The sequence below is a fragment of the Canis lupus genome, chromosome 3 (assembly GCF_003254725.2).
Source record: "Canis lupus dingo isolate Sandy chromosome 3, ASM325472v2, whole genome shotgun sequence".
NCBI classification, from domain to species: Eukaryota; Metazoa; Chordata; class Mammalia; order Carnivora; family Canidae; genus Canis; species Canis lupus.
The window spans coordinates 61,418,036-61,446,022 of record NC_064245.1 but is presented as its reverse complement, the minus strand read 5'-3'; the positions used below and the strand labels follow the sequence as shown (position 1 = coordinate 61,446,022).

Genomic DNA, 27,987 nt, shown 5'->3' with positions numbered 1-27,987 from the left:
CCTGACGTAGAGTAGTCCTTTGTCAAAGTTTCTCACTCTTGTTGCAGTAGAAGCCCCTAGAGCCCAGCTCTGCGGCCGTCTCTGTGGGGCGCTGCCTCTCCCGGGCCGCCCCTGTCCCACTGCACTCTTCAGCCCTGTCTCTCGCCCCCTGCCCACCAGACCTGCCACAGGAGCCCATTTCCGGAGAGGACAGTGATGCTGCCACCTTCAAGCCAACTCTCCCCGACCTGTCCCCTGATGAGCCTTCAGAAGTGCTCGGCTTCCCCACCTTGGAGGAGGAGGAAGAGGAGGGGGAGGCACTCAGTGAAGCCCGCGAGCCTCCCAGCCCCACTGGTTCCCCCGTGGCGGCCAGCCCTGAGCCAGCCTCAGCCCAGGTGGCCGAAGAGGCTGCCTCTCCAGCTGCCGAGGAGGGGGCTGCCGTGGACCCTGGCAGCGATGGATCTCCGGGCAAGTCCCCTTCCAAAAAGAAGAAGAAATTCCGCACCCCCTCCTTTCTGAAGAAGAGCAAGAAGAGGAGTGACTCCTGAAGGCCCGTCCTGCACACACCAATGCCACCAGACTGTCCCCGATTGTGTCTCATGTTCTGTCTTCTTGTGTAACGGAATGCAAACAGCCCGTCCCTCCACATAGCTAGTGCTCCCCTCACGGCGTGACCAAATCCCCACGTAGACCGGTGCTAACCTCCTGGGCGTGTGCGGCGGGTGCTGGGAGAGACGAGCCTCCACGGCCCCTCAGCGTCCACCGTGCCCTTCTGGGACCTGCACCTCAGGGGCCGGGCTCTCCCCCGGGGCCGCACGTCCTGCTTCTGGCTGGACACTTGGAGGCCCTGCTCGCCCTGGCCTTGCCCTCCCTCCTGTTGTGCAGTACCCCATGCTGTGTGTGTGCTAGGCTCCCCTTCATCCCCAGGCCTCAGGTGACCGAATCAGACTGGGAGCTTCCTGCTGGCATTACCTGCTCTGTGATCTCACTTTGTTCGCAGCTAGAGCCTCAGTCTTGGGAAAGCACTCCGTGCCTGCCAGCAGTCCAGGGTATCCTGATGGCCTTTGAGAAGCGAGTTCGGGCTGAGCCGGGGACCTAGCAGCAAAGGGCTGGGTATACCTGACATGCCTTGTGCATGGTCTGATTGGCCTGAGGCCGGAAACAAAGGTAAGGGGCCCCCAGTTTCTCACTCACTGGGGTCTCTAGATTTCTCCTGTCATGGGGAAGATACATTAAGAGGGGGAAGAGTCCTTTCTAGAATTTTCTTTCAGATTTGCAATTCATCCTACATCTTTGACCATGAACATGAATTGGCCACTTTTTGCTTTAGTTTTCTCCCTATAGCCTGCCACGGAGTGCAGCAAAATGCACTTCACTGATTTGGGCGGGGGCTTGGAACTGAGAAGGGATCTCCTCTTTAACTCAGCCTGAAAAGATCTCCTGGTTTTGGGAAAGGGTAGCTCAAGGTAGAAGGGGACCCAGTGGTCTCTCCCCAACTTCTTACACTAGTCATTCATGGAGCCATGCCTGGCTCTCCTTGTTGGATGTCGTAAATTTCCACTGAGATTCCTAAAAAATCACGTGAAGCTGCTTAGTGGGAACTAGTGGGTGACCCATTCCAGGGGCCACCTGGTGCCAGCCTGACCAGGCACTGGCAAGCCTCCTCCTCGCACGTGGGGAGGGGCCCCTGGTGGACCTGGTGCCAGACCTGGGCCCCACGCTCCTGCCCCCAAGCAGGACCTGAGGCTGGCTGCATGGCGCTGACCGCTGCTTTAAGCTTTCTGGCGACGCTCTTCTCTGGTGTATCATGTTGTTGCCACGGTGGTGTTCAGGTTCTCTGCCCTCGCCCTGTCCTCCAGTTAACCATGGACTGTAGCCCTTCCTTTTGTCCCACATATGCAATGACTTTCATTTCACTTTTGTAGTTTATTTTAACTCTTTGTATCACAACATGAAGTTTAGTCGCATATATGGACACAGGCTTGGGAGGACGGGTCCTGTGTCCTTCACTGTAACATGTTTTACTCACAAATAAAATTCTTTAAGCAGTTTCCTTGTCTAAACTGGGAAAGTAGTTTTGCATCTTAATTCCTTTTCTTTGCTCCTTTAAGGTAGGACTCCCAGAAATTTGCCTTGAGTCCCAAAAAGGATCCCCAGGTGTCTTTTTAAGCTTTGAGAGAGAGGGAGGGAGAGCAAGTGAGCAAGCACACTGGTGGTGGGGGGGGGGGGCAGAGGGATAGGGAATCTCCAGCAGACTGGACATCTCCAGACCCACCCCCACCCCAGTGCAGATCCCGATGCAGGGCTCAATCCCACGACCCTGAAATCACAACCTGAGCTGAAATCCAGTCAGACATTCAACTGACTGTGTCACCGAGGTGGACCCATCCCCGCTCTGCACCAAGTGTTTATTTCTTGATCAAACACTGCTGCTTTGCACCAGGGAGGACCCTGCAGCCCAGAACTGCCCTTCTCAGGCAAGGGCAGGACTTGTGATGGCGAGAGCCTGGCACAGGGGCCCCTCCTCCCCGGTCTGCCCCTGTGTTGCCTCATGTATGCTGAGCCCAGCCATGGAGGGCCCTGTGTCCCACCCTTTCTGTCATCCTCCTCCTGCAGAATGGCAGCAGATACAGGAAGAGCCTGGTGGCCCCTGGGGTCAGGGGTGGCAAGGTACAGCAGTGTACTGGAGAAAGGCACTGGATATAAAATAGCTGCTTTATTTTGCCATCCAGTGGTCTGGCTGACACCTGTGTTACCGAGAGAAAAGCCCCCAGAAAGCTTGGAAGGTTCTGGAGTCACTGCTCCCAGCCCAACCAGCAGGGCTGTGCACGTCTGCACGTAGGGAGGGGCTAGGAGTGTCTCAGGGACCCTGGGGCTGGGCCAGGGGGGAGAGGGGCGCAGGGAGGGGGCCCAGGGCCTCCTGTCCCCCAGCTCTGGGCAGGCAGGGCTGGCTCAGCTACTCGGCCTTGAGTGTGTGGGCTGGAGGCCTCAGCTTCCTCAGGAGCAGGAAGGGGAGCAGGAAGAGGCCAGAGCACACGGTAAAGCAGACCCTGGCCCCCGCCAGCCAGTACACTGCAGAGATCCAGAGAGATGGCCTGAGCGGTCAATGGGCCCAGCCTGGGCCCACAGCCCCCAGGCCCGGCCCCACCCCCTGGGGCACATGCCTGCCCAGAAGTGCTGTCCCAGGGCCCTCACCTGAGGCAGCCACCATGGGTCCCACCGCCCTGGCCAGGGCGCCCAGGCTTCGCAGTGTGCCCATGATTGTGCCTTTCTGCCCGGCTGAGCCTTTGGGGGAGAAGGGAGGCCATCAGGCTCCTGCTGCCTCCTCCCACCCAGGGGCCTCGGGCAAGGGGAGGGCTTCTCACCATAGTCAGCAACCACGGAGGATAGGCAGGGCACCACCACGGCGGCAGCTGGCGGGGACACCCAAGAGGTGGAAGTCAGCCCACAGGAGACGCCAGGGGGGGCCGTGACCCTGGACGCCTGGCCCCTGGCTCCCACTTGTGTCCACCCTGGCCCTCTCACCAGGTGCCCACTCACCGAAGGAGTAGAGCAGCAGCCCCAAGCCCAGCACGGGCAGTGTGAGCCCCCAGCCGATGAGGAGGAAGGCGGGCACGAGCAGCAGGATGGCCTGCAGATGGGCGCAGCAGGGTCAGGACCCACCCCCACGCTTTCCAGTGGAACCTGGGACTCGGCCTGCCCCCCGCCTCTCCCGGGGGAGCTTTGTACCCGCTTCACAGCTGTGATCTCCCCACCAGGGCTGATCCTCCGTGCGTAGGCCCCCTGCACAGCAGCCATGCTGAGGCCGATGGAGAAGAACATCTTCCCCTGCTGCAGGCTGGGAGTGGGGGAGCCGTGAGGGCTTCAGTTCTGCTGAAGCCAGGGAGCCCCGGTGACAGCTGGGTCCCTGCAGTCCACAGGGGGTGGGAGGGGCAGGACAGGGAGACGGTGGGGGATGGCCCCCCGGAGGCGGGGGAGTCAAGTCCTTCAAGGGGCCTCGGCAGCCCTACCTGCTGAACTGGAAGCGCTGGTGGGCAAGGAAGCTGAGCGTGTACTCCAGGCCCGAGAACAGGAAGAGGTAGAGGAAGTACACCAGGCCCAGGCGGCGCAGGCTCCAGAGTCCTGGCAGGCAGTGGAGGTTGGTTGTCAGGGGTCCACAGCCCAGACGATGGCAACTAGAGGGAGCCACAACCCCACCCTCGTGAAGGGGGGTGACTCCTTACTGTCTCCAGCAGGTGTGTCCTGACTGTGAGTCACGGCTGAGAATCGGAGCAGGGCCAGGGGGCTGAGCAGGTCAGCAGCAGCTCGGAACCCGGGGGTGATGGAGGGTGCCTGGGATGGGGGCGGGACTGGAAAGGCCTGCCAGGTGGCCTGGGAGGGGCAGGACCTCCCGCCCTGGGCTCCAGTCCACCTGCCAGGCCTTCCTGGCAGGGGCCTCGGGAGGCTCTGTGGCCCTGAGCCTCTGCACACCAGGAGAAGAACAGCCCAGCCTCCCCTGGCATCTGGGACTGGTGCATACGATGGGTATCCCCGCGTGCCCACATGACCCAGCCCCCAGCCCTAGGACCCGACAGTGGTTTCTTCCTGGGTCCCACCTTACCCGCTTCTCTGGAAGCAGCGTCTCTGGCAGGAAGCAGAACATGAACAACAGGTTGGAGACCGCGAAGAGCAGGGCAAGCCAGGGCACTGTCTCCGAGGGCAGTGAGGCACCAAGCATGGGGCCCAGTGTGAAGCCCAGCGAGAAGGCCACCCCAATGACTGCCTGGGAAGAGGGCCACCTGAGCTAGGCAGGAAGGCCCCAGCCAAGGAACCCCCAACCGCTCATCCCCACCTCCTGCACGCACCATGCCTCGGCTGCGCGCGGAAGGTGAGCTCAGGTCAGCGATGATGGCTGTGGAGAGGCTGACGTTCCCCTTGCTGATGCCCCCAATCACCCTTGAAGCCAGGAAGGCTGCGAAGCTCCTCGAGGTGGCCCACACGGCATACGACACGACCAGACCTGTCTGCCTCGGGGAAGCATCCATGGGGTGGGTGGGTATGGTCACTTGAAGCTGGGAGGGGCCCAGAATGGGGCCAAAAAACCCAGGTAACACCTTTGGGGCACTGCCCTGTTCTGGAGCGCCCAGGGTCCCTACTGTCCCCATAGGTGGCAGGAGCAGCTCTGGGAAAGCCTGGCTTAGCCACAGAAGCCACCTGCACCTCAAGCACCACACCCACACACACCACACCACACCCAGGCTTGGGGCAACGAGGGGCTAGCAGCCAACCCCCTTTCTCCCCAGAGGGCTGCCAGGTGGGCGAGAGAACTGCACATTCCCACGTCTTGGGTGCCACATACCAGGGACAGCAGCATCGTGGGGCGCCTCCCCAAGCAGTCAGAGACTGCCCCCGTGAGTGGTGCCAGGAGGAACTGCAGGAAGGAGAAGACGGAGCCAATCAGACCTGTGAGAAATAGACATTCTGGTCACCACGACAGTCTGTTCCCAAAAGTCTGATCACTTGGGGTGGGCCCTGCACTCCCCAGCCGGCTGGGGCGCCCTGACAGCGAGTGGATACAGCACTTGGGTAGGGAGCAGACAGCACCCAGGAGCAGGAGGACCGGAGCCCAGGCAGGATCACAGGGGCCCCACACGGGGCTGGGGGCCGTACCTCCAAACAGGACGCTGTTGTACCTCTTCTCTGCTGGCATCCTGATGGCTGCTGCAAACCAGTCCACACCTCGCTGCCACGAGCCATAGAGGGGGTCCTGGGGAACATGGAGGTGTGATAGGGTTTGGGGGCAGTGGGCAGCCATCCTGGGAGTCCCGAGGCCTCTGGACCCGGGGGAGGTCTCACGTGGGCACGACTGTGGCTCTCCAGCAGTCCTGGCAGCAGGGGCAGTAGCAGAGTGAAGGCCAGAAGGTCCAGCAGGAGGCCGAGGAAGACCACAGTGATCACGCGGGTGTCCTGAGGCGTCTGCTGGTGGATGGGGGGGCGCGGGGTGCAGCTGCCTCCGGCTCCCCAGCCCATGACGGCTGCTGGGATCCCGCCTGGCCAACGTGGGGGCAAGTCTTCATGGAGCCATCTCTGGTCCCCAGCACCCACCATGCCCCCAAGCAGCCAGCGGCCAGCAAGCACCCTCACGGGAGCGCCCTCTCCCCAACACAGGGGTCCCTCTGTGCGCCCCCGCCCCGACCCCGGGCAGCAGGAAACCAGGCTGCGGACTTGCGCAAAGAAACCGCAGCCACTGATGCCAACCGTCCCAGGAGGCCGGATGGGGGCATCGCGGCCCCGGGGCACCTTCCCACCCCACGGCCCCGTGCGGAGCGGGCAGGGAAACTGAGGCCCGCGCGGAGGTTGGCCCCGGCGGGGGTGCGGGCGCCTGCGCCTCGAACACCCCGGGATCCAGTCCCCCGGCCCCGACCTGCCCCGCCGGAAACCTCCCCCTGCCCCGCCCGGGCCCCCGGCCCCCGGCCCCCGCCCCCCGGCCCCCGCCCGGCTCCCTCCTGGGCGGGGCGGTGGCGCGCGCACTGCACGCGGGGCAGCCCCGCCCTGCACTTGCCGCGGTCGCACGCTCGGGGCGGACAGACGGACACGGACACACGGACGGAGACGGACGCGGAATGGCCCGCCGGGCCCGGGGGCGGGGCGCCCGCTGACCACGCCCCGCCCCGGAAGTGGGGACGGCGTCCGCTTCCCCTTCCGGCCGGCGCGCCCGGGGCCGCGGGGTGCTGCTCGCGGGGTGCTGCTCGCGGGATGCCGCTCCCGGGGTGCCCTCCGCCCGCCCCCCGTGTCCTCCCCGCTCTGTAGCAACGACTTCCTTCGGCGCCTTCGCCGCCTCCGTCTGCACCCCGGACCTGGCTGCCGGGGTTCCTGCGACCCTGCCGACCCGGAGGTCACGGCAAGCCTGGGGAAGCTGGCTCGGCTTCCAAGTGCGTGTGTCCCCCGCCCACCCCTTGTCCCCTGGGCCCTCACACACCGCACTAAAACCCTGAAGATCATAGTCACGCTGCCGGAGAGCCAAGGAGTCCACCCTCGCCCACAAGGTAACCGCTGTCACCGAAGGACCTTCGGGCCGCTCTTCCTTCCGGCTGAGCCTCTCCCTCTTCAGCGGCCTGTGGGTTACCCTGAGGCGCTACCTTCCCATCTGGGATGGTGGAGGACGGAGGACTCCAGACTGCGGGGAGCTGCCCAGGGCGCACCACCTTCTCCACAAGCCATCCTGCGTACTCCCTTCTGCAAGGCGGGGAGGCAGGGCTTCCAGGAGCCGCTCCACAGATACTCACATTTCCAAGAACTACGTCTGGAGTGGGCTTGGGGAAAGGCCCAGCGTGGGCAGAGTGGTATGTTCTGGTGATACGGGATCCAAACGGGGGCTTTATGGGCTAGTTGTGGGCACATCCCGTCCTCGTGGACCTGACACCCCAGCATCTGACTTGGTCCCACTTGGTCCCACTTGGTCGTTGGGCAAGAGTCCAGGACCAGGGACTTGGGTGAATTAAAGTAGCAAGAGCTCAAAAAAAAAAAAAAAAAAAAAAAAAAAAAGGTAGCAAGAGCTGTGTAAGGGAGGCCAGGCCTCACTGGATGAGCTGAACCCGCCTGGGGCGTGGGTGTGACAGGACCTTCCGACCTGTGGAGCCGCACACCTGGCAGGCATGGCTCTGGCGTCTTACTCAAGACCCAAGGCTGCTGTGGGCAAGCTCAGCTTCAGCCCCAATTCCCCGCAGGTACACTCTGGCCCCATACTCTGCATTCCCACACCCCCCAACTTGTCCAAAATCAAGCTCCCCATTCTCCCCACCACGCAGTCAGGTCACCCTCTCCTGGCCCCCACATCCATTCTGGCTCATCCTCAAGTCTCTGTGGTCACTGCTGTGGCTGGCAGTGACCCCAGCAACTGGCTTCTTGCAGGGCTGCTCGGCGTACCATGTGCTGTGTGACATTGGCTCCCACCACCAGCCCGAGCCCCGCGTTGCCTGTGTCACCTGCCGAGCAGAGGAGACTCGAGTGCCTCATGAGACGTCACTGTGACAGAACAGGTCCTTGCTCTCAGTCCCAAACATGGGGATTAACGGGGTGTGTCTGCACATGATGGAGCACACTGGGGCCAGTGGGGCCAGGGAAGAGACCAGGTGCACAGGACGGCAGCCTTTATTAACAGGGCTCGGCATCTTCCTGCCTCATCTGTGAAACTACTTATTTTTTGAACTTTTTCCTCTTCAGAGCCTTCCATTCACCTTCCTGAGTGGCCAGACTGTTAAAAAGCTGTTTCACTTTTCGCTTTCTTTCCGCATCCCTTAAAAAAAATAAATCATTTTTACATTAGGTTTTGCAGGATGTTTTGTCCTTTTCCCCACATGACCCACTGGCAGCTCATGTCCACACGGGCCAGGGCACTCACAGCAGGGAACACAGCAGTGACTACCTGGGCCCGGAAGTCACCCTAGGGACACCTGCCACCACTGCCCGCTCACCGTTCCAAGGTCTCCGAGAGTTGCATCCGTGCCAGGAACTGGTTGTCCCTGCGGATCTCCCGGACTGCTCCTTTAAATTCACGCTTGTGTTTGTGGATCAGTCTTTTTCTTTCCTGTTCCTCCTTGCTGCTTCCCTGCTTCCTTCCAAACTCGAGGCTGGAGGGGTGGGGAGCCAGTGTCAGGGGGCCAGCCCACCTGCCTCCCCCTGCTGTCTGCCTCCCAAAGGCTATCCCTCCCCCTGCCCCCACCCACCCCACACTGGGCCCCTTGCAGTGGGGCTGGCACGCACACTTTGACCAGCCGGGGGGTGAAGAGCCTCAGTGGCACGGGCTTGCTCTTCTCACAGACCAGCGGCCGGCAGCGCTGGCTCTGCTTTCCCATGTTGGTCAGCGTGCTCAACGTGCTCTGGCACAGCTCCTGAAACGCGGAGGGGAGCGGAGACACTGAGGCTGGAAGAGGCACGCCTTGGAGAGCAGACAGACTCGCCCACTGCCTCGCCCCTCTGGGCCCATGGCCGCCTCTGCTTTACAGGGGTGTGGCCACGAGGGAGCCCCAGCGGTTCGTCAACAGGTGGGGGGGCCTGTGCACTGCAGGATGGCTCACACTTTTGGGGGCAGTACAGACCTGCTGACGCCCTTCTAGAAGGCTCCTGGGGCACTGAGGAGTAGAAACAGCCAGTGCTTCAGCATCTAGCGCATAGTGGAATTGCCTTTCCCAGAGAAACTTGTCACGATGGGCATGAATGACTCCCCTTCACGGACACACATGGGAGCCTATCCTGTACCTGGGGCGGCCAGGAGTGCAGGGGCAGCCCACAGGGAGCTGTGCTATGGGCACGGAGCAAGACCTGATGGTCTGACCAACAGAACCAGAGGTTTAAGGCACCTCCATCATGGCTGTGGCTCCCAGAAGAAACAATTGGCTGGGCTTCTGAGAAACTTTCTAGAAGCCAACCTGCTGACGGTTCTGTTCTTTTCCCTCATGTAAGTGTATCCTGGAACTCAAGCTTGCTTGCATCACAGGCATAGCCACCTGCACCCCTTGCCCAGACGTTTGCCTCTGAGGGCCAGAGCCCGGTCTCCAAGGGGACTACATGGAGAGCATGGCCAGCTCGGCCCACCTGTGGTCCAGGAACACCATCACGGCCCCTCCACCAGCCCAAATCCCGCGGGACCCTTACTCCTGAGGAAAGTAAGGAAAGGAGACATGACTTTAGGGATAGCATTCTGGGCAGCGGGAAGGGCAAGTGTAAAGTGTCCAGATGAGGGGGTCAGAGCAGGCTGGGGAGCATGCCAGGTCGTCTGGCCTCATGCATCCCAGTCCTGCCTTGGCCTTGTGTCCCAATAGCACCGACACCCCCTCTGGCAGAAGACAGGGTAGGGAGGGGGCATACAGGGAAGGCCCTGGATGTTAGCGTCGGAACAAGTAAAAGATGTGCCAGGGAACGGAGGGAGCCCAAGACAACTGTTTAACAAACACATGGGAGTTTCAGGCCAAACTTAGAACATCCTTTAATTGTTCCTATCACCTTGTGAAGGACAGTGGGACTGTCCTCAGAAAATCTGTGAGGCCCAGGGGGGACGTGGATCTGGAGCTGCCGCCCTGGCTGCAGGCACAGAGCTGTGGAGCGGCTCTTACACTGAAGAGCCGGAGTCCATCCAAGAGAACGGTTATTTGGGCTCGGTTGTCCCACCACCATAACTTCTAGAGCTGCGACCTCAAGGCGAGAAGGCCCACTAACCTGATCCCCATTTCTGGAAGGAGCTCCGGGGTCAGGACTCACCTGGAGTTCCGGGGGGTGAGTGCGGTTGGCCAGGTGCTCCGTCAGCAGGGCCCTGAGTGGCCTCATGATGTCATGGAAGGCGGGCAGTGAGCTGTACAGTAGCACACAGTGCTTCACCAGAGCCACACACACTGCCAAGCAGGATAGTCTGCAAGAGGGTGACACCCAGGGTAAGGGCCGGGAGCAGGAAGGAGACCAGCTCCTTCAGTCACTGCTGGAGCCAATCATCTTGGCTAACATGCAGTGCTGAGAAACCCAACACCGTGTTTCAGGAAGCTAAGCATCTGCCCACGCGCAGTGCCCACAATGGCCAATGGCTCATAGTATCAGGCGTGCAAAGTGCCCCGTATCCTGGGTAGAGAGGGCCGCTGTGCAAAACACAGCAACAACCTGAAAACAGTGGCTCCAACTTAAGTTTTTAAATTACTATTTGCAAAATCAAGCAGACATATCTTGAAAAATAATGCACACATCCTGGGAAAGTTTTTTTTTTTTTTCATGGCCCGGATCAGACATTCCCACAGAAGACACAAAGATGGCCAGCAGCACTGGTTTCTAGAGGAATACAAATTAAAACCGTGTCGAGTTAACACTTCATACCCCTCAGAAATTCTGTTAAAAAAACAAGAAATAAATGCTGATGAGGACATGGAAGATGCAGGACCCCTGTGCACCGCTGACAGCATCTAAGGTAATATAGTGCACGGAAAAGCTTCTGAGTATATACCCTAAGGATGAAAAGAAGGGCCTTGAAGAGATGCCTGCACCCCCATGTTCACAGCAGCTAAGACACAGGAGCACCCATGTGTCCATGGACAGATGGACAGACAAAATATAGTCTATCCGTATGATGGAACGTTATTCAGCCGTAAACAGGAAGGATGCTCGGACACCTGCTAGAATGGGGTGAACCTGGAAGACGCTGTGTTATGAAGTGAAATATGCCAGCCACGGAAGGACGGAGACTGTGTGACCCCACTTCTAGGAGGCCCCAGAGAAGACAGATCCTCCAGACTGAAGGTATGTGGGGGACCAGGGGCTGGGGAGTGAGCACGTGTCAGGTATACAATCTGTCTTACAAGTGAGGACTTCTGGGGATGAATGGTGGTGTTGGCTGTTCCAGGGTGTAAATGTACTGAAAACCACTAACTGGTCTCTTAAGAATGATTAAGATGGTAAACCTTCTGTTGTGTCTTCTGCTACAACCAGAGAATATTTCAAGTCATCCATAATTTAAAAAAATCAGAGAACAAAGGGATTTCTGACAAACAGCCCCAGCCCTCCTGTGGACTGAATGTGTGTCCCCCAAATTCACGTGCTAAAACCGAATTCCTAGCAGGACAGTGTCTGGAGGGGAGTCCTCCAATCCTTGAACAAGGCTGTGCTTCCTCGCACTTAGGTCCACTTAGGTCCCTCACAGCCTCCAGAGATCTTGTAATCTCAATGAACTTTCCCTCCTTGGTTAATTCCCATGCTTTAGTCTTTTTGATGCTGTTATAAATAAAATTTTAAAATTTCCTTTAAAACTGTTCACCGTGTATAAAAATGCAAGTTTTTGCTGACTTTGTACTTGGTTACTTCACTGTAGTAATTTATTAGATCTAACAGCTTTTTGTAGTCTTGAGGATCTCCCACATATAACATCTACCATCTGCAACAGTGACTCTGGTGTGTCCAGCTCCAGGCTGGCCGGATACTGAGCCCGCTCCCCTAGGTGCTGCAGGCCCTATACCTACCTGGTGTGGTTGGCCTCTGTCTTAGTCTGGGCCTTCAGTCCACTTGCCCAGCGGAGGGACAGGCCTGTCCTCTGCCATGTGGCTGTGTCCTCTTCATCAGAAACCAAGAGCAGTTCTGAGTTCTTCCCAGATGCTCTGAAAGGGTGCACCAGAGTGTAACCTGAAGTCCCAGCAAGACAAAGACAGAGGTGGCCTCTGAGCATCATGGGCTCACAGGTCAGGCTCTGCATGGTGAGGCAGTTAGAAGGCTCACTGCTGACACACGCATCCTATTTTTAATACACAGAAGTGGGGTTCCAGCTTCTGTAGGGGTGACTGAGGGCACAGGGTCAGGTGCCTGACCTCGTGAGGGAGACAGGCAGTAGCCAACACCCGTGAGACAAAAGAGAACAAGACGGAGGTGGCACAGTTAACCCAGTCAGAGATGGCCTATCCCAGAAGACGGTGGATGCCAGCAGAGAGGACTTAACCCTGTCACCACCCAGAAGAGCAACCGAGGCAGCAGGCAGGGCTGGCCAGGCACAGTCTGCTCCGGGCACAGCAAAGCCAGTGGTGGCAGGGTGGAGGGAGAGGGACACAGGGCCAACACCCGGCGAGCCCACTGCCTGCCACTTGCAGCCTCCAGGGCTTTCTGCTGCAGCACTTGGCCTTGAGCTACGACCATTTCTGACAGGTCCTCAGGGTATGACCGCACCTCTCCAAACCTACTCCCTGCCGCCCTGGCCCTAGCACACAGCCGCATTGGCACAGGGGTCAGTGAGTTGGGGCGCATCAGCTGCGTGCAGGAGGGTCTGCTATGAGGTCTCAAGAGAAGTAGGACAGACAGTGTGCTTAGGTTCCTGAATGGAAGAGCTGCCAGGGCTGAAGTCCCCGCCCCTGCCCAGATCCACACGATGTACGATTAGGGCAGGAAAAGTGATCCTATGGACACAAAACAGCAAGGGGCGGAGACCAAGCGGTGCCCAGACAACCCGAGAGGGAAGAAGTGAGTGTGTCTGCACCGCGAGTGCTGCTAGAGGGAGGCAGGGGACCTAAGACCTGCGGGACAGTCTAGAAGATTGACAGATGCTGGAACTCCTCCTCATTACAATGTTGCTTCTGACGGTCACTCCTTCCAAATTTCCCAGCGCTCTAGAAACTACACAGACAGGACCGTACACTAGAAACACAATACGGCCACTCTAAGTGTAAATGTTCTTATATGAGAGAGTAATAAAAGATAGGTCTTAATGATGTATTCATTTAACCCAAGATGTAAAACTGTTATTTCAACATATTATCACTTCAATCTAAACAAACTGAGAAGTTTTACATGTTTCTGACAGTAAGCAGTGGACATCTGGGGGACAAGGCACCAATGGCACTGGTCGCGTGGTGGATGGACCAGCAGGACCCGGCTCTCTCCTGGGCGGCATCCACACAGCTGCAGAGGACAGGAAGGCTGCTACTCTGGCCGGTGGGGCTTCAGATATCTTGTCTAACTTCCCCACGTTCACGCTCTCCACACAAGTACCAACAACTTGTAAACACGCAGGGAAAATATACGCTTGGAGAAGCTCTGTTGAACCACTCACCTTGGCCATGCTTGTTTGGAGTTGCAATGTAAAGGATCCCAAGGAGGAAATTCACGAGCTCAGGTATGAACCTCCGAGACAGAGACACATAGTCCAGGAACATGCAGCACACGAACAGGCCCTTCACCACGTCGTGCAGAGACAGGACGGGACACTGGCATTGGGAGCACGGGCTGCGGTCAGCAGTCAGGAACAACATCCTCAAAGGCTGCACTGGCTTCCTGACTGAGCTATGGCCCCATGCGGCAGTGTGGTCCAGTGGGCATAAACCAGGTCAAGAGCCTGGGTTGGCCCTAGCATCCTGCCTTTCTGAGGAGACCCACTGCATTGCAAGTGCCACTGAGCGTGCACCAGTCAGATGCCAGACTTTTGAAGCGGATGGCAACAGAGACCCACACCAGACTTACTTGCTGTCACCACTGACCTGAAGGGCTCTTTTTGGTATCAACCCCTCCCCAACCTTACCTGGGGCCACTTCTGGGTTATCTTCCCAGACCCGCTTTGATGAGGCCTTCCCGTGCTTGGCCCCAGATAGTGACACCCCCCAGGCTCGCTCAGCTGCGCCAGCCACACACACAGGGAAGGACATACCTTGGTGAGCAGCTGGCTCATGCACACCAGCGCAGGCGTTGTGACAGGGTGCCAGAAATCAGAGGTTGGAAATAACATCCCAGCAATTTTCAAATAAATGAGCTAGAAAGGGAACGTCACCACACAGATTAGAGATATGAAATATAAAATCTGGCCTAGAGCAGCCCTGGTGGCTCAAAGGTTTAGAGCAGTCTTCAGCTTAGGGCATGATCCTGGAGACCCGGGATCAAGTCCCACATCGGGCTCCCTGCATGGAGCCTGCTTCTGTTTCTGCCTGTGTCTCTGCCTCTCTCTCTCTCTGTGTGTGTCTGTCATGAATAAATAAAATCTTAAAAAAAACAACAACAAAAAAACCAAAACAGGGCAGCTCCGGTTTAGTGCCACCTGCAGCCCAGGGCGTGATCCTGGAGACCCTGGATCGAGTCCCACGTCGGGCTCTCTGCATGGAGCCTGTGTCTCCCTCTGCCTGTGTCTCTGCCTCTCTCTCTCTGTCTCTGTCTCTCTGTGTCTCTATGAATGAATAAATAAAATCTTAAAAAAAAAACAAACAAAAAACATGGCCTAACGAAGGGCCCAGGAGCAAACCCGCTGTAGGCCCTCATGGGGAAAGGCTGTAGACTTGAACACACCCCACCTCCATGGCGGCCTGGTGGCCCAAGCGCCTCCCCGGCCACCTGCGGGCACACGCCGGGCATGGCCAAGCTCTCTCCACCACACCGCACCCACACCAGACTTCATCCGAGCACCCGCTAAGCCCTGAGGAGCCCCCCAACAGCCTGACAGGAACAGGCAGAGGACACAGCAAGACCTACTCGCCAAAACAAATTCCTCTGATACATGAGAACATCCTTGGCTCGGCTCACGATGAGAGAAATGCAGGCTTATAAGGCTATGTCACAGACCACTACTTTTTTTCTCAAATGAGTAAAGAAAAGCTGGGTACTTGGGTGAGGCTGTGGCAAGGCTGTGGCATGGGGAGGGGCAGGAGAAGCCGTGCGGACAAGCGTCGGAAACAGGAAGAACATGCTCCCTCCATGGACACACTGAGTCCGTAGTGTGAGCGACAACTCCGGCCTGCACCCCTGGGACTGAACTGCAAATGCGGCTGCAGGCAGCGGAAGGTTACCCCGGAGATGATGGGCTTAGAAGCCAACAACCACTGGCCCTTACTTTTCAGGGATGACCCAGGCCAGGTGCACTCACAGGCCGCCCATCCAGAAGGCACCACAGGGGCTGGTTCTCAGAGCAGAATAGCGGCCCTGCACCCCGGCTCTGTAGGATCTGCAGGCCCTCCAACTTGTCTGAAGGCACAGAAATCCCCCCTGAACTCCCAAAACTGGACCACTTTGAAAATGTCATGTGGGAGACCTCACGTCCTCCTTCCTGCTCCTGGCAGGGGGTCTAGCACCAACCTGCTGGGAGGGCCTTCCACAGAGCCCTCCATGCCACCCTGTGATCCCAGAGAACACTAGGCCTGGGGAGGCAGAGGAGAGGATGGCCCGCCTGGTTCCCGGCTTGCTCCTCCTCACTCTGCCCGTCACGGACCGCATGTGTCCACTGAAAGGGCAGTGTTGACAGTGATGGTTCCCACATACTGGCTGCTGAGTCCCAGCTGTGAGACGGCTGTGTGACATGTTAACTCCTGAATCCTCATGGCAGGTCTCCAGGGCAAGAGGCGACCACTGCCTCTGATGATAGATAAGGCAAGAGGCCAGGACCACGTGGGTCCTCGGGGGGCTGGGATGGGCCCTGCTGCACGGTCTTGCACCAGCACACCATGGGAAAACAGGCCACTACAGCGGTTAAATAGGGGAGTGTCTGCTGAGGGCTGAGGCTTACAAGGAAAGTCACCAGCCACAGCTGAAGGACACTGGTCCGATCCTGCTTTGAGGAGGCCATGAAAACCAGGAACGCAAACCCGGTATTTTTAAGTTTCTGTTAATCACTCCTTCTTATTTCTGCAGAAACCCTAGAACACTGGACAGACTGAGCAAGCACTTCACGGTCACCAACATGGACGAAGTGGCTGTGGCTGCCACAAGCTGCCAGAGCCCTCAGGGGTGCTCAGGTGCCTCAGCAAGTCCGTGGCAGAGCCGTTGTGTGGGCTTGGTCCTCACCAACACACTCATTCTATTTGCCCTAAAGCCTCTTCGCCACTAAGGCCACCCACCACAGCTCCACTCATGGGGAATCAGCCCAGAGCTCCCTCTTTTATGAAACATTTCAGTTACTTGTTGGCAAGTAAACAATTCTTTCCGCCTTGTACCCGTTTGTTCTCCAGCTCAATCTGGAGGCTCTATGGTCTGGCGAACCCACCAAACTGCGTGCCCCTGTACTCAGCCAGCCCTTCTGGGCAGCTGACAGCACTGGCCCCTGGAGCCTGAGACCAAGTCCCTGCTCACCACGTCCAGGCCCGGAAACGCCACCCGGCCTCTGGCCTCAACAGACCCTTCCATCTCATGCATGGCATCTCGTAGGACAAATTTTATGGAGTTGCTTGCAGAGTCAGGAAACATCTGGCAAAGATTATATAATTGCCTGTTGATCAGAAACACAGGTCAGGGGAAATGACTTCAGATAAGGCAATTAGGAAAAAAGGCTCCCAACCTCCCATTCACCATTTTCCCGTTAAATTGTCTACTGAGTGGGCAAGATAGCTTGGAACCCCCTGGATGACTCCACTTCTCTTATGGATCTGGCTGGCCTTCTTGGCAATCAGATAATCTTTCTAATAGTGTTTGTTTTATATCAATCCTAAGAAGCCGTAACTTTTCTGCAGCAATAGTAGAAGCCTAATGCCGCAAGGAGCACATTCTACGTGCCAGAGTCAGCAGACGGTTCCAACGTGCCATCCGCAAGAACTCACTGGTCCTTCAAAAGCACTGCTGTGCTGGCAGAAGGTGGCATGGGAATGAGGGGTGTGCAATATGTGGCTGGCCACAGGGAGGCCCCTATGAGTCCTGGTGCTCACTAACCCTCCCTTCACCACACCACCTCCAGCTGACCTGAGGCTGGGAGCCATGCTCCAGTCTCTGCTTTTACAGGGGTTCTGGTGCAGCGAGAGCTCAGCTGCCCCTGGGCAGGGTGGGAACAGGAAGATAGGAGGCACTGCCCTCCCTGACGCTCGCAGCATGAGATGTCAGGTTCCACTGAGGCACGGACCTGGAGTGGGCAGGTCTCTGGGCAGTAACAGAACACGGTCTACCATGTACCCCAAACATCTGTCAGCCTGTCCGAGTATAGTTTGAGATTTCATTGTTGAATGAACCAGAAAACAGGCTTCCAAACAGCATGAACAAGTCTGACATGTTCAACTGTCATAAAGTCAACGTATTTGCAGTTAACAGCAGGTCTGTCTCCGGGGTGGCGGAGGGGGGCCATTACCGCTGAAATCACTGTGGCTCGTGTATGCCGTGGTGCCCGTTTACAAGGTCAACTGTGCTAACCCTGAGACATGGTTTTACGACTGCCAATATAAGAGTCACTCAATGCAGCCCCATATTCCAGTCAACCACCATCGTTACTTACACAACCAACTTATCAATTACTCCGAGGTCTGGGGTATCACTTGTAGCCAAATCTCCAACATACTCCAAAAGGAAGCCAAACAGTTTCTGCAGGAACATGGATTGGGAACAGAGTTCAGTGCTGACCCCCAGAATAAAATCACAGGAACACAAGGTGCTGTCTCCCTGTTCTGGCTAAAACAAGTGCACACGCGCCTCAGGGCCACTGCTAGGAACACGCTGACTGCAGGCCGAGGAGGGCTTGGGTACATACTTCTGCAGATGGGCAGACAGCACACAGGTCTTCACATGACCAAGGACGTGGCCAGCACTGCGCCTCATTCATAGGCGGGCAGCGCTTGCTGAGGAGAAAAGGCGCTCCAAGTCATTCATCTCCTTGAAAGTCTGGCTCTGCCATGCATGGGCCAGAGAAGCCACAGGCCCGCCGCCCCCACCTCGGTGTCCCTCCTCTGCTAGGTGAGGGTGACAGCATCTCCTCCTGGGCCTGGGTCACTGCGCGCACCTGGTGACTGGCAGCGTCCGGACACAGACCGCTGCCACCACCACCACCCCCCAACATGCAATGCAACATGTACGTACTTCCAATTTTGCTTTGTTTCCTGCTGCAAGACTTGGATGGTTGCATGTTTTAATTCTCTCCACCACTAATAGCTGCTCTTCCATCGTTTTTCCTGATAATAAAGATTTCAGCTCCTCGTAGGATTCAGGGGCTGTCAGAAATGCAAAACACACTCCACAGTTAACATTCAAAAGGAGAATCACATTTCTGAGAACACAGAGATTAAAAACGAAACAATGGGGTGACAGTAATTCCCCAAGAGACAATTTCACGTGTATTCTACAAACATGTTTCACCTCCCACCATGACCACTGCTGGTAGACCTAATGTATGCTCTGGCATGTCTGGGGGTGAGGTGCAGTGGGACGACTATTTACCAGTGACCACGTAGCACCCGAGGAAGGACTTTACCGCCAGCATGTGGGGAGCAAGGCAGCAGGGTGCTGGTTTCAGTGTTCATGCTGGCTCAGAATGAGTTTGAAGGAACCACCCAGACCCCCACCGCCTGCAGGCCATGTCCAGGGAAGCCAGCCTCTCTTGCTAGTTCATCCTCTGGAAGTGACCGTAAGTCACAGGACAATTTAGGACTGCTTGCTATAACTGGATGATTTTTCTACACACACCAGACAACACAACACACAACGTTCACTGTAAGGTGCCATGTGGTCAAATGAGAGCCCAGGTCTGAACACAGGAAGCCTCACAGGTGACTCCCCAGTCTCCCAGGCCCTTCCCGGCTCTCTGTGGCAGCCACATGGGTTTCCACCACAAAAGGCTGGCCATGGAAAGAGCACAGTACCCTTCAGTGGAAAGGTGTGTGTTGTCCTTGTTCTGCTTTCAGCCCACAAACTGCCTGCAGTCACACAACAAAGGCCGGCTAACACTCTGGCCAGATGCCAGACCATGCCAGTGACAAGCCCTGACGTCGTAGGTGGGCACATGTCCATGTGCCTGGAAGCACACCCTCAGTCTCCACTCTACTGAGGTGGCCCCAGAGAGGCAGACTTATAGCCAGGTCACAGAGATTATCCCAACGCATAAGCAGACCCAGTGTCTGTCTACCTGCAAATGTATAGGGCAGCTCGTTTCTGGCGGCTTCTCGAGCTTTGTGGCCATTGTTGGCCAACCTCTTCTGTGGGGCCAGCCGGGGCTCTGTGTCTGGCCGCCCACAGTCCTCCTCGGTCTCTGTGTCCGAGTCCAGGTCTGAGTGCCCATCTGGGTCACTGCTCTCCTCTAGGTTCTCGTCACTCGGGTCTTCGTGGTGATCTTCCTCACTCTCACCGTCACTGGCTTCCCTGCTCTGCTCTTCCTCCACGCTCATCTTTCCATCCTGGAGAATGGGGGAACCACAGGCCTCACTACCCAGGGGAGCACCCTGAACGACATGGAAATGCTGCACACACCTGGGGCAAAGCCGTGAGTGTGGCATTCACCCACTGACACCAGCTCCGGGCCCGCCTTGCCAATAGGCCAGGGCACAGCTTCCTGATCTTGGGCGCCGGGGCTCCAGGGCTCTAGGCAAAGCTTAGCATCTGCGTGGAGCAGTGGGACCCAAGCTGTGGCAGGCGCCCTGGTGGCCACAGGCACCAGCAGCTGTGTCTGTAGCCTCCCACCACTGGCTCTGGGGCTGGGGAGCAGCAAGTCAGTGGGGGCTTCCCGGTGTCTGGGCCACATCCAGAGGTGGATGACTGCTCTCCTGCCAAATAACCTGGCATTCTGTGAGCACCTGGTTCTTCCCTCAGATCCTCTTCTGCTCAGCGTGCCTGGCCTCCTTCTCTTTCCCCACCCTGAAACAGGGCTGATTCATGCTAAAGAGAGGAGGGTGAAGTCCTCACAGCAAGTTTTAGAAACTCAATTATTTTACTTGCTCCCTCAAAGGCCCTGCCAAGCCTGCAGATAACCACACACTTATGAGCAAAGAGGCTGATGGGAGCACACAAGTACATAGCACAAGGCTGGGGTGCCCTCCTCTAGGTAGCCTGCCTGGCCAGTCCACAGCCACGGTATTGGACCCACCTCGCACTCCCGGATGCAAAGTACATTCCATTCATGATGAACCTCTTCCACACCAGAAACCTTGCTTTGGGATTCACAGAGCAAGCCATCGAGTGAAGGAAAAACCTCTTACCGTGTAAGAAAGCAAGCGCCTGTCGTCTTTGTCCAGAACAAAGTCGTCATTTAGGTCGTCCGCGGACAGGTGCTTCGGTTTTCTACTATCACCGTGCATGTCTTCACCGCGCATCCTCCGAAGCCTCGCAGCCTGTATAGGAATGAAGCACAGCCACCTGTGGTGCTTGTGCCACTGCGCGCCTGTGGCAGGAGGCATGCGCTCCTCCCCTCCCCCAGGCCACACTCGTGAAGGGGCTCTGAACCCGCTTTCCGCCTTCAGCTTCAACCTGGCTGCAGGTACCAGGAGAAGCGCCACATGCGACACTCCCCGCCCCAGAAACAAATGGAAACAAGTATTGCGGCACAAGTGTGTTCTAGCCACCAGGAAGGTAAGCCGGCTGTTCTAAGGTCTTTCTGGCTCAACCATGCAGACTTCATTCCCCACGATGCAGCCATGGAAGAGAGTAGCCACCACAGCAAGGTCTGCATGGCCAAGCCAGGCACTCAAGGATGCTGCCGTGTGTGGACAGGCCATGGGCCCGGAGAAATGGCCAGGTACAGAGCAGTGTGTCAGTGTTTGTCTTTGTTTCAATGTAATGAAACTTTAAAACCCTTTCTTAAGGCACAGGAGAAACGTTGAGAAGACGGTGCCTTGTCTCGTTAGCAGTTGTTTTAAGGTACAGGGATTAGAGCAAACATTTTTTTATTTGGTATTTTTGGGTATCAGCTGCATTTTTCTTGCTTTTATAATAAAAAACAGGCACTTATAGTAAAATAAATATAAACTTTAAATAGAATAAGAAGATCCCTTTGATACAGTAACACATCTCAACCCATCTCAAAGATGGAGAAGGCAGGCCTCAAACATAGATCCCATGGCGCCCCACATCACCATCACGGCCATGGCCACACCCATACCTCCAGCTTCTGGAGCCGCTCCTGCTCCTCCTTTGCCAGTTCCTCTTCCGTCTTCATCCTGTTAGAGGGTTGGGCCTTCATCTCAAAGCCCAGCTCACGAACCATCATGTCATACGCATCAGGCTGGGCAGAAAGAAGAAACTTTTCATTTTTAGTCTTTTTAAAAAACGATCTGTACAGGCAGCTTCCTGCATGTCTGGTAACATCTGGACACCATGAAGGAGGAAGCCAAATCGTACCCAAGTCTGTCCTGAAAGAAAGCCATTCTGATCTGCAGGACACTTAAGGTCACATAGGATTTTTTTGAGAAACTCTTCTCAAAACATACCTGCTTTATCAAAACTAAACACTGCTCATTAGGCATTAAGCCCACAAAACAAGCTGAGGTGAAGGAGACAGGAACAGTGATAGCAACCCCCAAAGGTGAACACCTCACCCCATGACACGGCCACCTGGTAAAATCCTAGGAGCCAGACATGCAGGTGAATGCAGCTTTTCCAATAATTTAGACTAAAAAGAATGTGGTAGGAATCAAGTACTGTTTGGAGAGAAAAATAACTGTATATATGGATGTACAGATGCGTAACAGGAAAATTCAGACACCGCCTGAGGAAGCCCCTCCGCCCCCCAATCTAAGGACTTCTCAACCACAAACAACCATTTCCTTTAATTATCCAGGAGTAGAAACTGAAGTCCCTTTTTGTGTAGCTCTATGTGGACATTACAAGTATCAAGACAGCTACATGAAAAGTTCCCCGTGACACACAGGAGCTGAGAGATAAGGACAGTGGCTGTACAGGTCCGGAGAGATGTTGGCCTCCACCTTTTCCCCAGAGGAAGGTCAAGTCAACTTAATACCCACCTTGGGCTTCTCCTTTTGGTCCCTATTCTCAGGCTTGGGTGTCTTATGAGCCAGCAGGGTCTGGATTTCTTTCCAGTCTTGATCCAGCTTCTCTGTGAGCTCCAGGGCGCCTTCCCGCTGTGCCTGTCTCTCCCTCTGGGGAAAGAGAACAGACATGGCACATGCTACTAGTGCTGAGCCACAAGCGAGCAGCCCCACTCATGTCCAGGCCATGCTCAACGGAGTCAACACTTAATGTATTGGCACAAGAGATACCGTGAGAAATCAGTATCTTAAAAAAAAAATGGAAGCTACAGAATCTCATCACACAGAACTAATTTCCTGCTATAAACCATGCATCTAGAAGCTCCTAGCAGTTTACTGGTAGTAAAAGACCATAAAACACGTCAAAATACAAAAATCAACTAGCTAAAAACACCCCAAGTCCCCCCACCCCCAAACGCAACAGACCATAAGAAGTACACGTGATGAAATTTAAAATACTACTATTCAAAATGAATGCTTCTTTTAAATTTACAGAAAATGTTAAATACAGCCTAAAATTGTACAAGGAAAAAAAAGGCCAAAAGTTGTTTTGATGAGCGTCTCTGGTGATGGAGGCCCCCACTGGGAGCACTAACGCACCTTCTCCTGTTTTGACTTTGCAATGAGCTCTTCAATCAGTTCTTTGCGTGACCTTGGTTTCTCCTCATCCTCGCCTTGCTGCTGCAGGGTCTTCTTATGAAGGAGCCCGCCACCACCTCCAAAATGGGCGGCGGTCAGCTCAGCTGGAGACAAAGAGCAAAAAACACATCTGTGAAGCCAGATGCTGGCACAGTTACCCATTCCTGCAGCACTCACCAACCGTTATCTGAGTACAATCTCAAGAACCAATTCCATATTCAAGAAAAAACTCTCACACACAGTAGCTGTAGGAGACCACAGGAGCAGTAGCACTTGAGAAACACCCAGCTGTATGGGAATGGTAACTGATACTAAATTTAATCTGCTTTGTTACCATCTATAAGGAAGAAACTCAATATTATTCCCGCCCCCCAACTAACACGATTGGTTCCACAGTTATAAAGACTAAGGAACCGTAAACATTGTTAGTACAAACATTCTGCCCAAACTGATCACATGGTGCAGGAGAATGCACAAGAGTCTATGCAGGGGTCAGACAAATCGCTGTTTCTCTGAGCTCCTGGGTAAAGTAAGCTGAAGGGGCAGTTCAAATAAGATAACGGATATGTGAGAATGTTCTCAGCCTGCAGAAGCTGCTGCCTATCCACATACACATTTTCTGAACATTCTCAAGTGAAAAAATACCCAAAGAACCCTGTGTGTGTGTGCAATGACTTGAGAGGTTAATGATCGGTGACACTGGTATCCCACGTCTTCCTGGGTCTCCAGGAAGGACAGGAAGAAAGTAACCAGGAGTAGACTGTCCCCTTGCCCCCCAGCCCTCACCAGATAGCGTTCCTCGTTCCTCAGCGTCACTGTCACTGTCAACAATGTCATTATGCTTTTCAATGTCTGCCAAAGACTGGCCGTAATGAGTTAATTCTTCATCCTCATTGAGGTTGTAGATGCTTTTTTTTTCATGTTGCCGCTGACAGAAGAGGGAGAAAAATCAGTTTCCTAAAATTTCCACGTTCATTTAATGGCAAAGCCCAGTTATTTTCCCACTATTTGTATAATGTGATAACCTAGCCCAAAGCACATAAGATGATTCTGGGTCATCTGAGCAATGATTCAGATATAAACAGAACCCACAGAAGGTAAACGAATCAATGGGCCAGCCAAAGCCACTGGGAAATCATGCCAGTGTTCCACAATCTACTTGCTTTCCACCCAACCGAGCCATGGGTCGCACATTGGTCAATGACTCCCAGGACACATGATTGCATGTGTTCCAGTTAACATACCTTTCCACCCCGCTGGTGGCTAGACAAGGGTAGAGCACTGGCCCACTGGACCTTGGGGGGAGCGCCCACCCAAGTATAGGTGAGCAATGGGGCAACCACCTTCTTGCGCCTGACTTCTGTGTATAACCACAGCCTAAGGCCCTCCTCTCCTTGTCTAGCATACCTGCTGTTCCAAGGCAAACCTCTTCATCATCTTCTCCTCTGGACTCATGCTGCTACTGTATTCCCCAAAGCGCTTATCAGTGAATACGTTAGACTTATCCCTTTCCTTGTATTCCTTCAGTAATGTCTGGGTACGCTGGAAAACAGATCACAGAGACATCTCAGGCTGGTCCTGGCAACTCTGAGCTCTGATGGCTTGGTGATCTCGGTCCCTCAAGAAGAAATGCTTCCACAAGGGGACACACAAGGGCTCCACTGAATTGTAGGATGCCATCGCCACCTGGCCATTCTGTATGCCCTACAGGCCACTGAAACCAACAGTCAAAAAAAGGGCTCATCTACTGGCTGGAAAAACAGATCTCAGTTACAGAGGAAGTGGGGTTGTTACCATACAATGAAGGCAGAGAGGACTGTGTCTGGGGCTTGGGAGGCTCTCTGGAGCGTGCCTCAGGACTTCTGTGTCCAGCACTATAGGTTAGAGAATATCAGAGCAGGATGCCTGGGTGGTTCCATCAGGAAAGCATGTGCCTTGGGCTCAGGTCATGATCCCGGGGTCCAGGGATGGAGTCCTGCATTGGGATCCCTGCTCCAGCAGGGAGTCCACTTCTCCCTCTCCGTCCTCCCCTTCCCCTGCTCACCCTCTCTGTCAAATAAATAAATAAAATCTTAAACAACAACAAAAAAAGAAAATCAAAAGCAATCAGAGCAAAGCCCAACAAAGGAGCACTAAGAAGTGGCTCAGTCATGTAGACACCAGAAGCGCTGTGGTTCTAGCTGAGAGTCAGGGAAACATGAACAAGGAGTTACCACAGAAGCCGAGCACGTCAACAACAACGTGATGACCAATTACAGACATGGACTGTAGCAGAATTGCTTATTTTCTCTGTCACATGATGCCTTTATCTGTACAGTCGATCCTTGCTCCTCCTGGAGTCCAGATCTGCACATTTGTCTACTTGCTAAAGGTTATGTGACCCCAAACCACTGCCCAGGGCACCTTCGTGGTCATTCATATGTGTGGGGCCTAGGAGATACAATCAAGAATGTGATGGCTCGGACTCTGGGGGGCACCTGTAAGAGGGAAATAGCAATAGTACCTCCCGTTGGCTGCTGCTACGGGATCACAAGAGTTTACACAAGGTGGCTCAGGACAAAGCTGGGGACAGGTAGTGTTTGTTGTGTGTTACACACTCAAGTCTGGATTTGGGTCTCAGCTCCCCTACTCCTGACCTAAAGAAAGTTCTGGAATGATTCCTTGTTTTGGTTCCTCATGCATTAATGGGGATAATGCCAGTACTTCCCTCATAAAGGCTGGCTGTGGGGATTCAACAGACGTTTCTTGATAAAACATCTATTCCACTGGAAGGATCCCAGATACATTAACTCTACTTATCTCACCACTTCTGTGAGAAACAAGAAGAGGGAGGCCCAGCCAGCACAGGATGGCACTGGGATCACACCTGTAGTATCACCACGCAGGCGGGTGCTACCCAAAGTGCTGCCACGGATCGGAGAAGACACATGGGACAGCACATTTACTTCTGAGGGCCCGTCACCAGCGAGAAGACTAGGACCATCTTGCCGCCCCATTTGCCCTGACACACACTACATGCTTTAACTGCCCTGCACGACCTGAGTTCCTTCTGGACAGCTCTGAGCTCTCCCACCCCAGGCAGTGCCGCACACTCCGTAACAGGGGACAAGGTACCTCTGTCCCCACCAGTAACATTCTACTCACCCTTCCGAGCTCAAGTGTGACTCCCTCTATGAAAAAGTTCTTGGTTTTCCTGTTATTTGTATTTCCTATTATATATATCACATATGCTTTCTTACTACATATATATATATGTAGGTACATATACGTGTGTGTGTATGTGTATATATATACACACACATACACACACACACTATATACTATATACTATATATCCTGATTGTGAGCCCCCAAAGCACTGGGGACAAGAGGAGGCATCAACACAGGCCTCCAGGCCATTCACCGCAGGCCTTCAGCACAGAGCAGGAGGTATTACAAGTGTGAGCAACTGGCCCTATTTGGGCTGTGGGGCTTGGGAAAGTATCAGAAGTGGTGACTTGTGCTGGCCACCAAAGCATGTGCTGGGATAAGACAGGACCTTTTGGACAAGCTGAGTTGCAAGAGGCAAAGCAAGGACAACAGGTTGTGGCCAGATTGTGGAGTCTGAGAATGACAAGCTGAAAAGTTTAAGAATAATAGCTAGTGTTTAGACAACTTACTATGTGCTAAATATGCCATTTTATTTAATCTTAAATGACCACTAGGGAAAGGAAGGATATCATTATCCTTGCTCTGGATATGAGAAAACACTTAGCTAGTGGAAACAAACATGGTTGCTCTAGAGCCCAGGCCACCCGGTCCCCACACCTGCCTTGGGGTATGCTGTACCGGCCTCATCACCGGCTGCTGAGTCTATCTTGTCAGTTCAAAGATGGCCTGCTTGTTGCAAACTATGGCATCACATAAGTGCAGGCCCTGGAAGGCAGGGGTCAAGTCTTCCCTTACCTTTATCTCCCAGCAGTTGGAGGGAGCTTACAGCTGAAGTTCTCTGGGCGCTTCAGGCTTCTCCTTCAAATCGCATGCAAACCCAGCCCTTAGCTGCGTCCTTGGGAAACGTAGGTCCTTTCTGTGCCCTAACTTTTCCACCTACCTTAATTTTTTCAATAGGGCACTAATGTGCTTTCCTTATAGTAACAACAAATATTGTTAAACCTAAAAACCTGCCTCAGAAGCTGCACATGGAATGCGGAATGCCATCTATACGGAGCCTGAAAGGCACAGAATACTTTGGGGCTGGGAACACACAGGTGGCATTTCAATCTTCCTGCGAGGGACAGGGTGCTGTGCTTGGAAAGAGAGGTGCACTTGTTCTCCTAGCATCTGTGGCATATCCACCTTGCAAAGAAAAAGATGCACCACCCCTAGACCAGAGGCTCCAAGTCCCCTAGAGAACAGGCCATAAACTGCGCGCACAGATGCCAGAAGCACCGAGGGACCGGCGCACAGGGCTGCAGGGCGTCCCCCCCCAGCACACAGGATCGGGGTGACTCACGCTCAGCTCGCGGGAGTCACGACCCACAGGGGTCACGACCCACAGGGGACCCACGGTCCACACGCCCCGTCCTCACCACCGGCCCCGTCCTGACCGGCGAGCACTCTCCAGACCGCCCGCCCGCCCTCGCCGCCCCAGACCCCGGCAGTCCTTACCTTCTGGACGGCCCGCGCTCGCGACACCCCGGGCTGCCCCACGGCGTGGCGCGCCTTCCTGCCCAGGACCGGGAACTTCTGCCGGTTCACCTTCACTTCGAACGGGTTGGGGTTGGGCCTCGCGCGGCCGCTCTGCGCCCCCGCGGGGGCCCCGGAGCCCTTCCGGCGAAACGCCGCCAGCCTCGCCTTCCCCATGGCGAAGCCCCCAGGCCGCGACGCCGGGTCCCTCCGCAAGCGCGTGCGGGAACCCGGGAGCCGCTCCGCCCTCGTCCCGCGAGAACCTGCCGGCGAGAAGTATATGCGACTCGCCAGGAGCCTGCGCGCCTACGGTCGTGCGACTACAACTCCCAGCAGGGCGCGCGCGCCCGACGCGCCGTCGTCTCCTCCCGCCGCACGGCCTTCTGGGAGCGGTAGTGCCCTGCGCGGCGCGGCGCCGCACCCCCCTCAGGGCGCGGCGGCGGGGGGAGCGCTCGGGCGCCCTCTGCTGGGAAGCCGTTGGAGGGAGCCGGCCGCTGTGCTAGTAGGAGGCGGCGGCGGCGGCGGGCAGCCTCGGTCGGGGAGCCCCTCCGGGGGGCGGGGCTCGGCA

The 27,987-nt window shown here is 55.5% G+C and overlaps 4 protein-coding genes across 14 annotated transcripts in view; 2 read left to right on the top strand and 2 right to left on the bottom strand.

Moving 5' to 3' along the window:
- Window positions 1-2,030, top strand: part of ADD1 (adducin 1) — an 86,730-nt gene extending 84,700 nt beyond the window's left edge. For 6 of the 7 annotated variants that reach the window (XM_025437452.3, XM_025437451.3, XM_025437450.3 and 3 more), the window contains one exon: window positions 160-2,030. In XM_025437452.3, coding sequence (XP_025293237.1) covers window positions 160-527 — 368 coding nt within the window. In that variant the 3' untranslated portion in view covers window positions 528-2,030. The remainder of the gene's footprint in view (window positions 1-159) is intronic. The other variant, XM_025437453.3, reaches the window with a different exon arrangement.
- Window positions 1,886-6,394, bottom strand: MFSD10 (major facilitator superfamily domain containing 10). 5 transcript variants are annotated; one of them, XM_035714181.2, is made up of 13 exons: window positions 5,815-6,384; window positions 5,629-5,725; window positions 5,318-5,421; window positions 4,824-4,982; window positions 4,580-4,741; window positions 4,203-4,311; window positions 3,990-4,101; window positions 3,709-3,817; window positions 3,520-3,610; window positions 3,345-3,392; window positions 3,175-3,264; window positions 2,571-2,726; window positions 1,886-2,149 (listed from the first exon to the last, which is right to left on the bottom strand). In XM_035714181.2, exons 1-13 carry the CDS (start codon window positions 6,064-6,066, stop codon window positions 2,145-2,147), a joined length of 1,494 nt encoding a protein of 497 aa, XP_035570074.1. In that variant the 5' UTR covers window positions 6,067-6,384; the 3' UTR covers window positions 1,886-2,144. The 5 variants fall into 5 exon arrangements, with proteins under 5 accessions (XP_035570074.1, XP_025293244.2, XP_035570076.1 ...); XM_025437459.3 differs by lacking the exon at window positions 2,571-2,726 and having other exon boundaries at window positions 5,815-6,380; XM_035714183.2 differs by lacking the exon at window positions 1,886-2,149 and having other exon boundaries at window positions 2,191-2,726; window positions 5,318-5,389; window positions 5,815-6,394.
- Window positions 6,065-8,283, top strand: LOC118354169 (translation initiation factor IF-2-like). The gene is made up of 3 exons (XM_049107703.1): window positions 6,065-6,288; window positions 6,547-7,301; window positions 7,870-8,283. The coding sequence occupies exons 1-3, from the start codon at window positions 6,065-6,067 to the stop codon at window positions 7,896-7,898; spliced, it is 1,008 nt and encodes a 335-aa protein (XP_048963660.1). The 3' UTR covers window positions 7,899-8,283.
- Window positions 8,094-27,749, bottom strand: NOP14 (NOP14 nucleolar protein). Its single transcript, XM_025437458.3, has 18 exons — window positions 27,402-27,749; window positions 24,162-24,296; window positions 23,541-23,682; window positions 22,716-22,858; window positions 22,092-22,226; window positions 21,230-21,352; window positions 20,331-20,462; window positions 19,265-19,532; window positions 18,223-18,353; window positions 17,645-17,730; window positions 16,519-16,654; window positions 14,117-14,218; window positions 13,526-13,679; window positions 11,952-12,111; window positions 10,216-10,363; window positions 8,722-8,849; window positions 8,433-8,588; window positions 8,094-8,254 (listed from the first exon to the last, which is right to left on the bottom strand). Exons 1-18 carry the CDS (start codon window positions 27,594-27,596, stop codon window positions 8,155-8,157), a joined length of 2,574 nt encoding a protein of 857 aa, XP_025293243.1. The 5' UTR covers window positions 27,597-27,749; the 3' UTR covers window positions 8,094-8,154.
- Between the last annotated feature and the right edge of the window lie 238 nt (window positions 27,750-27,987).